At 42.6% G+C, this 16,293-nt stretch overlaps 1 protein-coding gene across 1 annotated transcript in view; it reads right to left on the reverse strand.

The window, feature by feature from the left end:
- ATP2C2 (ATPase secretory pathway Ca2+ transporting 2) overlaps positions 1-12,511 on the reverse strand; it is a 64,774-nt gene extending 52,263 nt beyond the window's left edge. Inside the window, 2 exon segments of the mRNA XM_075282183.1 lie at positions 12,205-12,471; positions 12,473-12,511. Coding sequence (XP_075138284.1) covers positions 12,205-12,471; positions 12,473-12,511 — 306 coding nt within the window.
- Positions 12,512-16,293: the final 3,782 nt, after the last annotated feature.

Here is a 16,293-nt window from a genome sequence, read left to right on the forward strand (position 1 = left end):
AGAAAAATACTATACTAGGAATCAATAACAGCTAAGGAAGAAAAAGAAAGAAAGGAGACATGAGGATCATTTAGCTCTGTCTCTTCGCTTGGTCTGATGTAGATTATACAGCCTGATCGCAGTTGAGAGGAAGGACTTGCGATAGCGCTCCTTCTCACACTTGGGATGAAGCAGTTGGTCACTTACAGTGCTGTTAAGTGCCTTCACGGTCTCATACATGGGTGGGATTTATTCTCCAGCATGGAGCTCACCACCTGTCACCCACCACCTGTACTGGGTCCAGGGGGCTCCCCAGGATAGAGCTGGTCCTTCTGATCAGTCTGTCAAGTCTATAGTAGGCATATTTCTGTGCACACAAGGTTTCTTACACAAATGAAGACACTAATGGGCTTCATCACCTAGCTTTCTACAGATCCTGAATGGTGATTAAATCAGCACTGTTATGTTCACTTTCTCTTACTGCACTTTCTGTTTTACATCCTATTCGTAAAATAGGAGGCTTAGGATAAACCATACATTAGGCTTCTCCCTAGGCTGCAGTACAAGGAAACATGGGCCAGAGTAATATGAAATGATCTCCAATGTCTCAGTAATGATATTGCGTTTGTTTTGAGGTTAGGGTCCATCTACAACACCATCAAATCTACCAGTAACATCAACCTGGTGTAAACTGCTTCAATTACAGCCGCTCCCAGCACAATATCAATCGGGAGAGCCTTATGAAGGATTGCACTAATCCTATGTAAATATCACAGAAGTTACATTGCATGAGAGACCTGGAGAACAGCCCAATAAACAGTACTCCATCTTAACCATGAGATCACCATGGAGCACAGAGACTATCAGCTAGAAACATAACTTCCTGACAGATACATAGTGATATATTCTTCAGATTATTACACCCGTGACCTCTCTACAGAGATGCAGAACATTGTTCTGTCCCCTCTACCTCCTGATATTCTGGAGGTTACGCCACTACTGACCCCTCTAGAGATCTGAAGACCATTGACAAATCCTGACAAATACATGGTCATATGTACTGCAGACTATTACATCACTAGAGATGTACAGAACATTGCTTAGCCATCTCCACCTGCAGATCATTACACTACTTTAGAACAGGTTTTCCTGCATGGGTTTTTCCCGGTCACATTCTTTGCCCGCGCAGGTTGTGCACAGTCACTGCTCTGCCTTAGCTAACTGAATTCAAGAGGTCTAAGCACATATGTGACTAATCCTCCATGGAGGTCACAGCAAGGTGCATTTCAGTGGTGTCAGATCTCTGGGCAGGTGACGCAGGAATGTGAAGTTTATTAAAGAAAGTGGGGAAGGAGCAGAAGAACCTGTAAGACTAGAAACTGGTCTCCAAACCCTCCCACTGCTCTTGATGTCAGGTCAGGAGACCTGGCCTCTCCCAGACACATCTTACACCCCAAAATTCTGCTAAAAAAACCCCGGAAATTGCTACTTCTGGCTTGCAAAAAAGTTTTTTGCAACATTTTACACCATTTATTTCACATTTGATGGTTAGATGAAGTGGACTGTTGATATACTCCAGATTTACCAAAGTGAACTTTTAAAAAGTCACAAAAAGTCAGAGCGGTCCAAGCGCTGGAAATGAAATCTGAAATAGAGTTTCCTCTGTGGACTTTCTGCCTCTATCATACCTATATGGAAACCACATCTGTTTCCGCAGGTATGGCTGACATGCTGCTATTTACTAATATTAAAAAAAAATGGAGAAGAAAACGCAGAGTTGCTCTTTTCATGTACGGAAGAAAATGGTCATACCCTCAATAGTAGGGTTAGCCACTGACTAAATATTCCCCAAATCTCTTGTGTCTCACTTGCTTACCATTATTAAGATCACTGGTTGCTGTCAATGAATATGCAAATTAATTTGTATATAAATGACCCCTGCCCTGCTCCACCAACTTTCTTAAAAAGTGGCACGTGGGGTTCAGAAAAAGCAAAGCGGTGGATCTTTGATGCAAAAAATGTACAAGTGTCAAAGAAAACTGACATAGATGGAATAGTAAATTCACCCACGTTTACATCAGACGGCAAAGAGGTATTTGTCAGTAATTTTGAAAACAGTGGGATCTATCTCCAATGTGTGTCAGAAGAGCATACCAGCGTCCAATCTTGGCTTTGTTGGCTTTTTGACTTCTGAAGTGCTGGCATCTCCCCAAGGTCTGCAATCAGCTTCGCCCACTAATTTAGATGTGATGACAATTTCCCACTCCCCCAATTATTTGATAGTCAGGGATTGTTCCCTGAACATTCTGCTAGAAATTTTGTTGACTGGTAGCCTCTAAAGCTACTTGGGCACAGCGGGGTGCCTTCTGTCACTCATTGACTTTTATGGGGGTTTGTGCTCTGTTCCAATGTCACAAAGCTGGATAGGACCTCCTTTATAATCATCGACACAGTGCATCAGACCCTCTCATCGGAAGAATCTCATTATGCACACTCGATTGTGTATATGAGGCCTAAGTGGCACTCGATTCTCAGAGGTCACTATAGAAACTTTGCTGAAACATCAGTGTAATGAATGAAACTGGACATCCCTTTTAAGACTGAAGGTAGAGACAAGAAGTGCTTCTCTTCTGCAGCCACTGTACATGAGATTAGAGTAATAGAAAGGTAAATAAGGTGTACTGTGCCTTTAAGAAGAAATGAACATACTATAACAAAAATGGAAAAGAATGCCTGAACAAAACTACAAAAGCAGGTTTACATTACACAGCATCCGTGTGACAGCTTAATCCTTCTGGTGACACAATAAAACAATAAACAGCACCAGCCATGAGTGAGGAAAAGTGCACGCAACCGTTAGTGTACCGCTACCATTCTTACACCGCAGGATAACAGAACTTATCCTCCTACATGTCTAATAAAGCACTATCAGTCAAATACAAAAGTTCTGTACATTTCTAACAGGGCACATTCACTAAGCAAAACATGTGGCTGCCATTTTTGCTGGACATATTTTTACCCAAATTTTTTCCGTTTTAGCCATTCTTTTTTGCTGCTCACAACACTTTCTTAGCAAGTGGGCATGACATGGGTGGAAAGTGGGCAGGACAACATAGACAGATGTGGCGCATTAAGTCCTTCACACGTATGACGGACATGAGTTAGGCTTCATGCACATGACCATAGATAGCATACAGGTTAGCAAAAACAAAATGACTGGTATATGAACCAAAACTACCGTCAGGTGCATGAAGTCTTATACCTGAAATTTACTCCAGCCGCCTAATTCTGCCTTGTTATAACTGTAACACATCTGAGCAGAGCACCGAAAGATTACATTCACACAATAGGGCCTTGAACTGTAAACATGCATTAAGTACTTTTTTATGGCTGCATACATATCCAAGAGTATTGAGGGATCTGTGAACTCAGTCCAAGAAATGACAGGTTCCACTTTCTCTTGGATCACTCACATGGACCATTAAAACAACAGTCGTGTGAATAGATCCCTTAAAGTCTATGGGGCTGTGTGCTGGCCGGTAAAATAACCCTGTTGTGTAAATGAGCCCGTGAGACCTGTATAAAACATCGGTCTTAATGAATGCGACTCTTTGCCTTTCAGTTCCTCTTCATTTCACAAGATCTCTGCTTGATGATATCAAATGGAAGCATTCTTATTTCCCCCAGACAGGCTGCAAACCTACCTTGATCTAATCTTGAACACAGGTGCAAGACTGGTTACATTGCATCGGTGCAGACCTTTCTATGTGACCTGAACCCAGCAGCAAAAACCTCTCTCTCCTGTCCTGGACTCCAGGCTGACGGTTCTTTCACCCGCACCGGTACATTGTAATTATAGTCATTACTAGTTACTGGGTTTTTTGGCTGCGGATATCTTGATTAGGAATTGAAACAGTCTTGAAGTCTTTAAGAAAGTTTCATAAAGTTTGCAGTGATTATTATGCAGTGATTTGAGTTTTCACATAAAACTGGATGAATGACTGTCACTCAGTCACCCCTCAGAACGAGACTGCAAAACTGTGATGCCAGGCTGAGACTCCCTGCAATGACTGTTAACTACCACTCCCTGCATCCATGGTGGTAGTGCCATTGTACTCTTTAAGGCCCCGTTCACACGGGGAGCGGAAGGGCGGATTTTGGCACCGAGAGTGAGGAGAGCTGCGTCACTCTCGGGCCAAAATCCGCCTGCCACGACTGTTGCGGCTTCTCTCTCCAGAGTAGGCTCAAATGAATGGGCCGACTCTGGAAGTTGCTGCCATGAGGTGGACGCCGCGGCTCAACAAGCCACAGAATCCGCCCAAAGAAAGGGCAGCTCACTTCTTTTTTCCGTGAGCGGCATGTTGCTAGCGGTCTCCATAGACCACCATTGTGAGGGGGCAGATTATGACGTGGATTCCGCGCCATAATCTGCCCCCTCTGTGCCCGTGTGAACTAACCCTATTAATCTGGTCAGGAAATGCATCTACTTATGTTACGTCTTTTCGAGAATCATTTAGTTCCTAACATGAAACATCTGGAGCTGCGAAAAATGCCACAAAGATGCCAACAGCGAACCTGTTCTCAGGGGGTAGGAAGATCCAGGATAAAGTCTCATTTCAATATGACCCGTTTTCTTTATCACCACCATCCTCCTCCCAGTGACCTACTTCTGTCACAATACAGCACCATGGAGGCTGCGCTGCCACTCACAGCTAATTGGCACCTTGAAATCAGCACCTTCCCCAAAAAATAGGGGAAATAATGACTGAGCAGCACCAGCTGATAAACGCCTTCCTAGAATGTGCCGGCACAGGTACACACAGGGCATTGTTCTTGAGTCTGGCACAGGATGACTATGGGCTTAACCATTTGTTGTGTTGGAGTCCATTTATTCATCGCTTTGATTCTGCACTCATTGTGATAAGCAGAAGACCTCCAAGACAGCAGCAGCCTGCATATGGTAGATATACAGGAAGTATTATCCTCCTCTAGAACAAGACATCTGTAAAATGTGTTTACATCCCCCTCAGTTATCACAGTAGATTGTAAGCTCTTCATGCTGGAGCAACTAGTTGATGCTACACACAGTCTCTATAACACATAGATCACCGACTCTGATGGTATTGCTATTCAGATGGGTGAACAAGTTGTAACTATTGCACATAGCCCAGGAGGCAAGGATGGTTCCCATTCTTACCCTAATGTATGTCATCTAAGGAGACAGAAATTAGTTAATCCATCATACCAGGGGCAGACTATGCATTTGTACAATTGTGCAATGACCCCCTCCTCTAGTCACCCAGCTACACATTATGGGACTCCACCCTGAATGACTATGCTCAGTCCAGGTGTCCAGAGACCCATCCCTTTACCACTGCCACATTTTCAAGATACCTGCAATGTCTCTACAACAAACACATGACAATACTGACGCAACACTATCACCCAGCTGTCAGGATCTTCTGTATTGACACAGATAATAAAATTGTCATAATCACTTCTACATGAAGGGCCATAAAAATGGTAAACATAGGTGTCATAGGGCGTTGGTGGATATGGTCCTCTGTGAGTATAGAATCAGGATGCAGGGTGGCTTTTAGCAAGTCAGTATACCACACCAAAATAAACAGGTAGAATATGCTGGTGGACATATGGTGCCAGGATAAAGGCCAGACTGGGGGGTTAGTGGGCACTAGGGTACTGACTGGTGTGAATTGGGTACGAATACAAAGACATATCATAAACTGACTGGTATAGAATACCAAGATAAAGACCAGCTTTAGGCAGTATAGGGTATAGCAAGGGTCAGCAACCCTTGGCACTTATGCTGTAATCAACATCCCAGGCTTATCTGCCTGGCACAGGGCTCTCTGTTGTCTTAACACATGACAATGCTGCTCCAGGTGGCAATCTCCCTCAGTCAGAAGGGAGGATGCACTGAGGGAAGGAAATTTGAGGAGACATGATGTACTAGTGTCTGGGCCATGGGCTGCCTGTGCAAAATATAATAAATCAGCTAAACATTCCTCTGTTCATTTCAACAAGGCTGGAAAGATTTGTTTAGATTCAACCAGATCAGGATCATACTGAAATGTAAGTTTAATCGACTAACTAATTGGGTGCTGTTATGGTCTGTGTTATATGATTTTCAGGCAGGGGTCAATATCCTTACAATTATTGAATGCCACTTGGACTACTTCATCTTTGTTTTTTTCAAAATCGGAACCTTATCCAAAATGAGTTGCTGACCCCCTGAGTTATAGGTGCTGGTGGGTATGGAGTACTAGGACACATAGAGCCCAGATCAGCACTGTCACATCTTATTGATCTACTTTAGGTTCTTCCCATTCTGGAATGGCCTGGTTCACTCACATAAAACATACTGTTTGCATTTCCTGACACGTAGAAAGAATAAACTATTGTACTGTGGGATGATGCAAATTCTCAGAAAATGAACACCCATAAGTCAAACACAAACCACAATCTACAATGAAACATGTGAGGCCGGGATAAAAAGCTGTGACATGCACAGTGTGGACACCAGCTCTATTCATATACAAAGCCATCCTTATTGAGTACCACTCATGCACTTCCTGACTATTTCCATTGGTCACGGTGTGAACTGTATATGAATATATAGGAAAATCACATGATGTCAGGAATGTCATAACTGTAAATACGATGCAAAGCATCACTACATATATTTTCAGCTTATATGACTTCTATAGGTGCTATCATCCAGCTTTCCCATAACCCTGATTTAACTGTGCAGTTATTTATTCTCTGGTGCCCGTTATAGTAACTTTGAAATTAGCTATTGTGGTCTCTAGAAAACCAATATGACAACTATTATGAGAACTGTAATGATGGCCCTCAATGATGATCATGGGGGGTTCTTTTGTTGGGACCTAAAGAGATTAGCTCCCTATAACCTGCAGAACATGGCAGATGTTAAGGGGGAGTGAAGCATTAAAATGGCTAATAGATGAGGGTTGTGAATGGGGGCTCCACTTTACTACCTCCTCTGAATTTTTTTTTATTATTAAACCAACTAACCACATAGTCTCAAACACTATAATCACAATGAGGGAAAAGTCAGTTTGCATGAAACTTCTAATCCAGAACAGACGCCATCAAAGGCGATAGTCATCATTCTCTGCACACTTGTGCCATCTCTTCCTGTTCCTATTATATGCTTAAGAACAGGTTTATCAAGAGGAGCAGAAGACACTAGGACGCCCGAATACCTTTCTGTACAACGTCATCAGTAACAAAGTAGGGACATTGCTCAGTATAAAACAATTAAGCCAAATAATTAGTTTATTCCAACACTACACAGCAAGTCACCAGAGCACCGAATAGTTCCACCTGTAACAGGCCACCAAGCATTTTCATGGAGACCCATAAATCAGGCAGGCCCCACTCTGACCAGATACTAACCACCAGTTGAATTAGGAGGGGATTATACAGTATGTGGACAATTAGGGCATGTTATACCGTGTGGGGGCAGTATTAGGGGGCCCCAGACATACCCTTGCTTGGATCCCCAAAAGTGCCAAATCCACCACTATTTATACAGCAACATTGATTACAAGTCTCTGATCATCACCCAGACGAAATCTGCAGAATTAATACGATACTGTTCTCTCTGCTATGTCTCTCTCTGGCACTTGGAAAAGCAGGGAGTCAACCATGTGAAAGCTGCCATCTTGGCTCTCACCCAGTGTGCTAAGGCTGAGACCAGATGTTGCAGAAAAGTTGCGTTTTTATGATAGATTTTGCTATGGTTTTTTTTTTTTTTTTTTTTTAACCAAAGTCAGGAGTGGACTTGGCAGAAGTTAGAAGTATAAGTGCTTCCTTTACATTTCTCATTTCTTTTGAACCCACGTCTGGCTTTGGCACTGCAAAAAAATCTGCAACAAAAAAAAAAAACACAGCCTAAGAGGAAGAATCATGGAGTTTTTGTTAGGACACATGTCCTAATGAGGATCCAGGGCTGAACAATTGTTGGTGACTGTAGTATTAAAGGTGCATTTGTCAGAGATTCCGCAGCAGATGATGACCTGTAACATCTGATCTGGGTAGTGGCTGGGAAGACAAGGGTTAAGTGTTCAGGATCAATGGATCATTCAGGCGAACAGGTAATTACAGGTAACTTTATACATTTCTAAGCAATGGCGATCGCCTGAACAGAAACGTTATCCCTGTGGTAGAGCAGTGAACAAGCCAATGTCTCACAGTGCAGAATAACCTGACGCAGCTGAGAGACTTATTGAATGTCAACTCCATCCAACTGCTGGGTGGAAACTGCAGGGATAAAGAGATGCTTGTGATCCTCACTACTACTCTGCAATTTCTTACCATGTTTCACATCACTGGTTACATCCAAGTGATTATAACCCAGGGATATAAGGGAGGCCAGGGAGTGGTGCCATTTATAGGAGCACAGGGCGAACAGGCAGAATATCATCCTTGACCCAGCTTAGACAATCATGAGAGATCTGAGAGGGATATGGCCACCTGTCATTTCCTAATTCTCCACCAGATGTACACGGCGCAGCTCAGCTGACAAGTTCCGGGGGGGCGTCAGACTGACAGACTCCCACAGACATAACAGCCTGACTAATGCAAGCAGCCTGCCAACCAAAGCTTCCCACTGACCACAGATCTCTATGCGCAAAATATAAAAGCAGATTTGAACCTCAAACAGAGACATGATCAGAGAATGACTGACTGTGGGGTGGGTGAGATGCGAACACAGTAGCTACCTCAGGGTGTCCTGTATCCTCTCTGTGAACAGCAGGCCATATTATCTCCTATAGCATATCTGTAGCCAATATCCTGAGAACGTGACACTGACAGGGGATATCACAAGATCCTTACTTGATTCAGCACTTCACGAGAACATAACCGTTTCTGCTTCAATGATATAAAATCTGAGATAAACAGCTGCGGTTTTATCACAAGTTTGAAACGTTGTGCTGAGAAGTGTGAGGTCACCGCAACGCAAAATGTAACTGAATAGCTCCATGATATCCCCAACCAGCGCCATTTCTACAACATATTGCTGAAGTTACCAAAGCTATAAAAGCAGCATATCTGAATATAATATGAGGAAAACAAGTATTCATTTTTAGTGACTCAGGCCCTCCATTTCTCCATTACTTGTTACCATCACTATGGAACAAATAATATTAATATTAAGGATATGGCTTCAGGTGAGGATACTAGGCTATCTCTAGCAGGCTCAGAATAGGAGCTATGATGACAATGGCTGCTTAGCAGTATAAGGAACTATAACTATGGAAATTTACCAATTGATCTAATTTTCTGTGAAACAGCATCTCAGCATAGAAAGGATTAGGACGTTGGTATCATCAAGACGAAATTCAGCGTGGGGGGGGGGGGAAAGGGATTATAAAGACTGGATGGTTTTGAAGAGATTGCACAGCCCCAAAAGGATTTTTCATACTTATGACCTAGCCACAGTATGTGATCTGTAGAGGTCCGACATCGGGACCCCGGACAGATCAGCTGTTACAGCAGCAGTGAATGGGAAGCATGTGCAGACTCTTGTATTCAAGTATAGTAATAGGAGTGGTGCTGCGCTTCCCCAGAAGCACCACTATACTGTGGACTGTTGCACTGCTCCTATTACTTGAATAGTAGCAGTCTGCATGCGCTCCCTGTATTCCAGCACCCTGAAGCCCAGTTCACATCTGCGTTCGGGTTTCTTTTTCGGGGAGTCCACTTAGGGACCACTCGAACGAAAACCCATATGCATTAAAAAGTGGTTATCTAAGGAAACCATATTGACCCCATAGACTAAAATGGGGTCCGTGTGGTTTCCCCATGAATCATGTGGAGAGAAAAGTGCTGCTTGCAGGACTCCCCAAATGGAAACCCGAATGCAGATGTGAATAGGGCCTCAGGCTGCCATAACTGCTGACCTGTGCAGGGTCTGGGTGTTGAACTTCCACAGATCATATACTGATGACCAAACATGTAAATATGTCATTCGTATGAAAAGTTTATTTTGGGTCCAGACAATCCCCTTTAATATATGCCAGTCCACTAATCTATAGACATATGCACATTGCTCGTGAAAAATGAAAGCAACAATGCGTTTGTTTTTTATGGGCAACTAACTCAGTTTTTCTTTTAGACAGTTTAATAAATCTACACAATGAATGGTGTCAGAAATGTCGCTAAGAACAAAGGCAAACTGTGCCTAATGGTAATAACAATATGGAAAACCACAGCTAGAAAGATTGCAGGATTCATAGGTGGCACCCACTGAAAAGATTTAACTCTGACGCAGAGCAGACGACCACTTGTAGACTTCTGTGTTCTGGTGGGTTTATGCACGGTAACAGTAATACACCGATGCACACCGAACTCCTGGTACAACATGTACTGCACATTCCAGCACAACTGATATACAATGTGTACTGCATTAATCCTTTCTATCAATAGATACAATCACCTGGCAGAGGGCAGGGCTGGTGAACCGGGTCAGCAGGGCACTAAACACACGTACACAGATTTACATATCATTATTACATATCTATATATAACCTCTTCATATTCAACATAACACGATTATGCCATATAATATACATTGCAGTATACAGAATATCAATATTATACCTTTTTGGTAATCCCTGTGAGCACAACATATTAATGTTATACCTCTACATGGAACACCACTGTATATAATGTATCACTATTATATCTCTATATGCAACCTCACTGTGTAAAAATAGTGATACATTGTATACAGTAAGGATATGTATACAGGTATATGGTGATATGTTGTATAAAGTAAGGTTTTGTGGAGCTATATATACAGGTATCACAGTCATATGTTGTATACAGTGAAGTTACTCATAGAGGTATGTATACAGTGGTGTTACATGTAGAAGTATATCATTGATATTTTGTGCACAGAGGGTTTACCAAGTAGATATAATATTGATATTTTGTATACAGAGAGGTTACCTATAGAGGTATAACAGTGATACAACGTGTACAGAGAGGTTACCTACAGAGGTATAACAGTGATACAACGTGTACAGAGAGGTTACCTACAGAGGTATAACAGTGATACAACGTGTACAGAGAGGTTACCTATAGAGGTATAACAGTGATACAACGTGTACAGTGAGGTTACCTATAGAGGTATAACAGTGATACAACGTGTACAGAGAGGTTACCTATAGAGGTATAACAGTGATACAACGTGTACAGAGAGGTTACCTATAGAGGTATAACAGTGATACAACGTGTACAGAGAGGTTACCTATAGAGGTATAACAGTGATACAACGTGTACAGAGAGGTTACCTACAGAGGTATAACAGTGATACAACGTGTACAGAGAGGTTACCTACAGAGGTATAACAGTGATACAACGTGTACAGAGAGGTTACCTACAGAGGTATAACAGTGATACAACGTGTACAGAGAGGTTACCTACAGAGGTATAACAGTGATACAACGTGTACAGAGAGGTTACCTATAGAGGTATAACAGTGATACAACGTGTACAGTGAGGTTACCTATAGAGGTATAACAGTGATACAACGTGTACAGAGAGGTTACCTATAGAGGTATAACAGTGATACAACGTGTACAGAGAGGTTACCTATAGAGGTATAACAGTGATACAACGTGTACAGAGAGGTTACCTATAGAGGTATAACAGTGATACAATGTGTACAGAGAGGTTACCTATAGAGGTATAACAGTGATACAATGTGTACAGAGAGGTTACCTATAGAGGTATAACAGTGATACAACGTGTACAGAGAGGTTACCTACAGAGGTATAACAGTGATACAACGTGTACAGTGAGGTTACCTATAGAGGTATAACAGTGATACAATGTGTACAGTGAGGTTACCTAAGGAGGTATAACAGTGATATATTGTAACAGTGCTACATTGTAGAGGTATAGCAGTTATATGTTGAGTACAATTGGGCTACATATAGAGGTATAATAACATTGTATACAGCGTGGTTACATATAGAAGTATAGCAGAGACACATTGTATATGGTGAGGTTATAGATAGAGATATAATGGTATCATCTCCATATACATGTAATGTATTACCCTCCTATATGACCAGTGCCCGGTATTTACTTCCCCGGCATGTACACCGGCCCTCCCAGATGGTATCAGTCAGGTGTGAGCATCATCCCCCGCCTGTCCCCGGCACTCACCTCCGCCTTCAGCTCGCTGCCCCCCAGTAGATGGTATTTATGTGGCAGTCGGCGCACGTTGTGCATCAGTCGCTGCAGCCGCTTCCCCCCCATGTTCCCCGGGGAGACGAGCGGCGGGTCCGGCGGGAGTGGGGCGGGGGTCTCCGGACTGTACCTGGGACAGGTAAGCGCGGCCCCGCCCTCCTCCAGCAGGTGCCTGCCCATCCCGCAGCCCGAGCACTGGGGACAGGAGGAGGAAGCCATGCCCGGAGGAGGAGGAGGAGGAGGACGGGGAGAGCTGCTCCTCATCACCGACTGCACCACGCATGTGTGGAGCCAGCACTGAGGCTGCGGCGGAGCCCAAGGAGGGGTTTGCAGAGCATCACCCCCATCACAGCAGATTATCAATCCGAACATCATCCCCATCTGATAAAAGTGTCACTTCATCACAGCACAGTATCATTAACTCCATCAGAGCAGATGATCATTTCCATCAGTGCAGAGCATCATCCCCATCGGTGCACATCCCGAACAGTGCAGAGCATCACCCCCATCAGAACAGATTATCAACCCCAACATCACCTCCATCAGAACAGATTATCAACCCCAACCACATCACCCCCATCAGAACAGATTATCAACCCCAACCACATCACCCCCATCAGAACAGATTATCACCCTCACCAGAATAGATTATGAATCTCCAACATCACCCCCATCAGAACATACTATCAACTCCAACATCACCCCCATTAGAACAGATAGCAACCCCAATATCACACCCATCAGGCTGGCTGGCGTTTCACCCCATCAAAATGGTTGATCAATTCCATCAGTGCAAATAGGCTGATGATAATAAGGGTGCAACGTGTGGTTTCCCAGGGACCCAGCAGCAAGTAATTGCACATTTGCCCCTATAATAATCTGACTTCGTAATCAACTGTATCGGTTTCTGGGGCATGGTATATTGGTGAGGTTTACCCGACAGTTTGGTTCAGACTAAACACTTCTGATCTGGAATTTGTATTATTCTCTTCAGACACCAGAGTATAATAAGCAGAAGTCCATAGGAGGTGAGCACTGTGAAACAGCAGTGTTACTGACCTCCCTTAGGTTCCAGTGCAGATCCTGCCCTCACTGGGCCTCCTAAATGACATCAGGGCCATGGGACATGCTGATGTAGTGATACAAAAAAGCATGTATCATTATGTTGGCAATCTCTAATATAATTTAGGAGGTCTGAAGTGGACGTAGACCTGCACCAGAGCCTAGGAGAGGTGAGAAACACTGTTTATGTTTACTCACCTCCACTGGGCTTCTGCTTATTATATTCTGAGGTCTGAAGAGACTCGAGAGTATAATAGTAGATTGTGGGTGAAAAACTCCAAACATTTTGTGTTCGGCCAAACCAACCGTACATATGGGTCATGGTCATGTGATGGACACACAGGTGCACAGCTCGTTATAGTCACAGCACAATAATCAGACATCTGCCTGGTAACGAGCTGTGCACCTGTGTGTCCATCACATGACCATGGACTGTATATCACATGACCATGGACTGTATATCACATGACCATGGACTAATTTTTATCCACAGGAAGTAAACAGAATGAATGAAAACATGAAGAGGCCTAGGAAACCGTGAGGAATTGATACAGAAAGTATATAGGAAAATTGAACACCTTTTTAATTTATTAACAATAACATTTGTCTCTGAATATTGGTTTGAAAGTGGCCAACCCCTTTAAGGTACATCATCAACCACATCAGTGCAACTGAGACAGTGGGACATGTCAGAAAGCCATTCACGATTTCCTTATTTGTGCGCAGGTTATCAGACAAGGACAGTGTATGAACATGAAGATAATCCAGCTGCAACAAAGAAATCATGGCAGGGTTTCAGAGTAGAGAAAGTTCCTGAGTTCATGGTTGTATGCATTGGCAACCGATCAAGAGAACAGATTATCACTACTAAGATGATTGTCTGGAACATCTTTAAAACTCAAATTTATATTTGCAAAAATGATTAATTTTTATTTGTCTATTTTAAATATCGTTACGTTCGTAGAAATACCCCTTTGAAGCTTATGGGGCCATGTGCCCGATGATTCCTGTCATGTGAATGAGTCCTTACTGTGATAGAATGCCACTGTTGCAACAAGTCATTTTGACAAATTTCTTCCATCATATTCTACGATCAACTCTTAGTGTTATTATTAAAAAGTGGAAGTGTCTCGGCACTACAGCATCTTAGCTATAAAGTGTCCGACCATGTAAAATTACAAATCAAGGTCACCGAGTGCTGAGGCCCATAAAGTGTAAAAGTTGGTAATGCTCTTCTGACTCAGTGGAGCAAATTTATTGTACCTTATTTTCTGATATACAAATGATAAAATATTTAGCATTTTTTTTAAGAAAATTTGATTTTTGAACCAAAAAGTTGCAGTGTTTTCATTTTTGGCCTTTCCACATTTCCAGAAAGGGGACAGGGAAAGGGTGTGAAGGGAGTGGGGCCATCATTAATTCCAATAGTTAATAACACCAGTCTTTATATTTCTACCCCAATAACTGCAGTTCCAGACCTCCTTGTCATTAACATCATCACAAAAATTGTGTGTCGGGAGCCTAATGGGCTTGGCTTCTATGGCCAAGCAGATGCATGGGAGCCTTAGAGTCCATTCACACGGTCTTATAATTAACAGGCATTTACCAAATCCAAACTAGATCATCAAACTACCAGGTATAGAAGCATGATTGATCACTGTACAAGAGTCCATTGGCGCTGTGCTTTACACCATTCTAACTGGCATTGTGCTTGGTGATAATAGGGTCCATTCACACAAAGGAAAATGGTGAGAAATTTGGTGTGGAATTTCACTGCTGAAAAAAGGCCTCCCATTGACTTCAATGGGTTCCTTTTTCTGCTAGCAAAAGGAACCCATTGAAGTCAATGGGAGGCCTTTTTTCAGCACTGTAATTCCACACCAAATTCCTCACCATTTTCCTTTGTGTGAATGGACCCTATTATCACCAAGCGCAATGCCAGTTAGAATGGTGTAAAGCACAGCGCCAATGGACTCTTGTACAGTGATCAATCATGCTTCTATACCTGGTAGTTTGATGATCTAGTTTGGATTTGGTGAATGCCTGTTAATTATAAGACTTGGTGGAGGAGAGAATAACACTATGTTTTATTAATGGTTGGCCTAGGATCCTTAGCTCCAATGAACTAAAATCTTCATCATACCAAGACATTTAGGAAAACTGTATGCTTCCTACAAGGCGACCTCATTTAGATGGTAACCTACACTAAACAGACATACCTATCTTGGACCTGGATAGGTCTACAGTGTGAACACAGGGTGAGTAGGGCCCAGAGCACACTCTATTTCAAAATAGCCTAAGGCAGATGGGGAAGTGGAAAATATATATACTATTTCAACTGGATAAACATGTGCGATTAGAAGGGAAACCGTGGAGGTAACCACCCCTCACTAAGTAATACACAACAAAAAAGTTTAGGACTACACATCGCAGTGTGAACAGGTGCTCACTGCAAAGTAATATATAAACTATATATATATATATATATATATATATATATATACAAAAATGTGTTCACATCTGAATGTGAGGTTGCCTTTGTCATGGCAGGTGGGCTTCATACTGTTTGATCAAATATGTATATCAAAGAACCTCTAAATTGTATAGCATATTAGGTGTTTTTTTTAATGTAGATTGTGAGCCCCATATGGGGATCACAATGTACATTTTTTCCCCCTCTCAGTGTGTCTTTGTAGAATGGGAGGAAATCCACACAAACACGCAGAGAACATGCGCACTCCTTGCAGATCTTGTTCCTGGCGGAAATTCAAGCCCAGGGCTCCAGCACTGCAGGGCTGCAGTGCTAACCACTGAGCCACCGTGTTGCCCCCCATATTAGGTGTTTTTATTATATTAGTATTACCTTTTAGGGTTTTCATATGCCCTTGTGCTGTGTGCGGAGTGCCCTGTATTTTTGTGTTTATATATATATATATATATATATATATATATATATATATATATATATATATAGTGTGAAGGTGACAGACAGAGTGCTGGAGA

Source organism: Leptodactylus fuscus, chromosome 7, assembly GCF_031893055.1.
Source record: "Leptodactylus fuscus isolate aLepFus1 chromosome 7, aLepFus1.hap2, whole genome shotgun sequence".
Taxonomy (NCBI): domain Eukaryota; kingdom Metazoa; phylum Chordata; class Amphibia; order Anura; family Leptodactylidae; genus Leptodactylus; species Leptodactylus fuscus.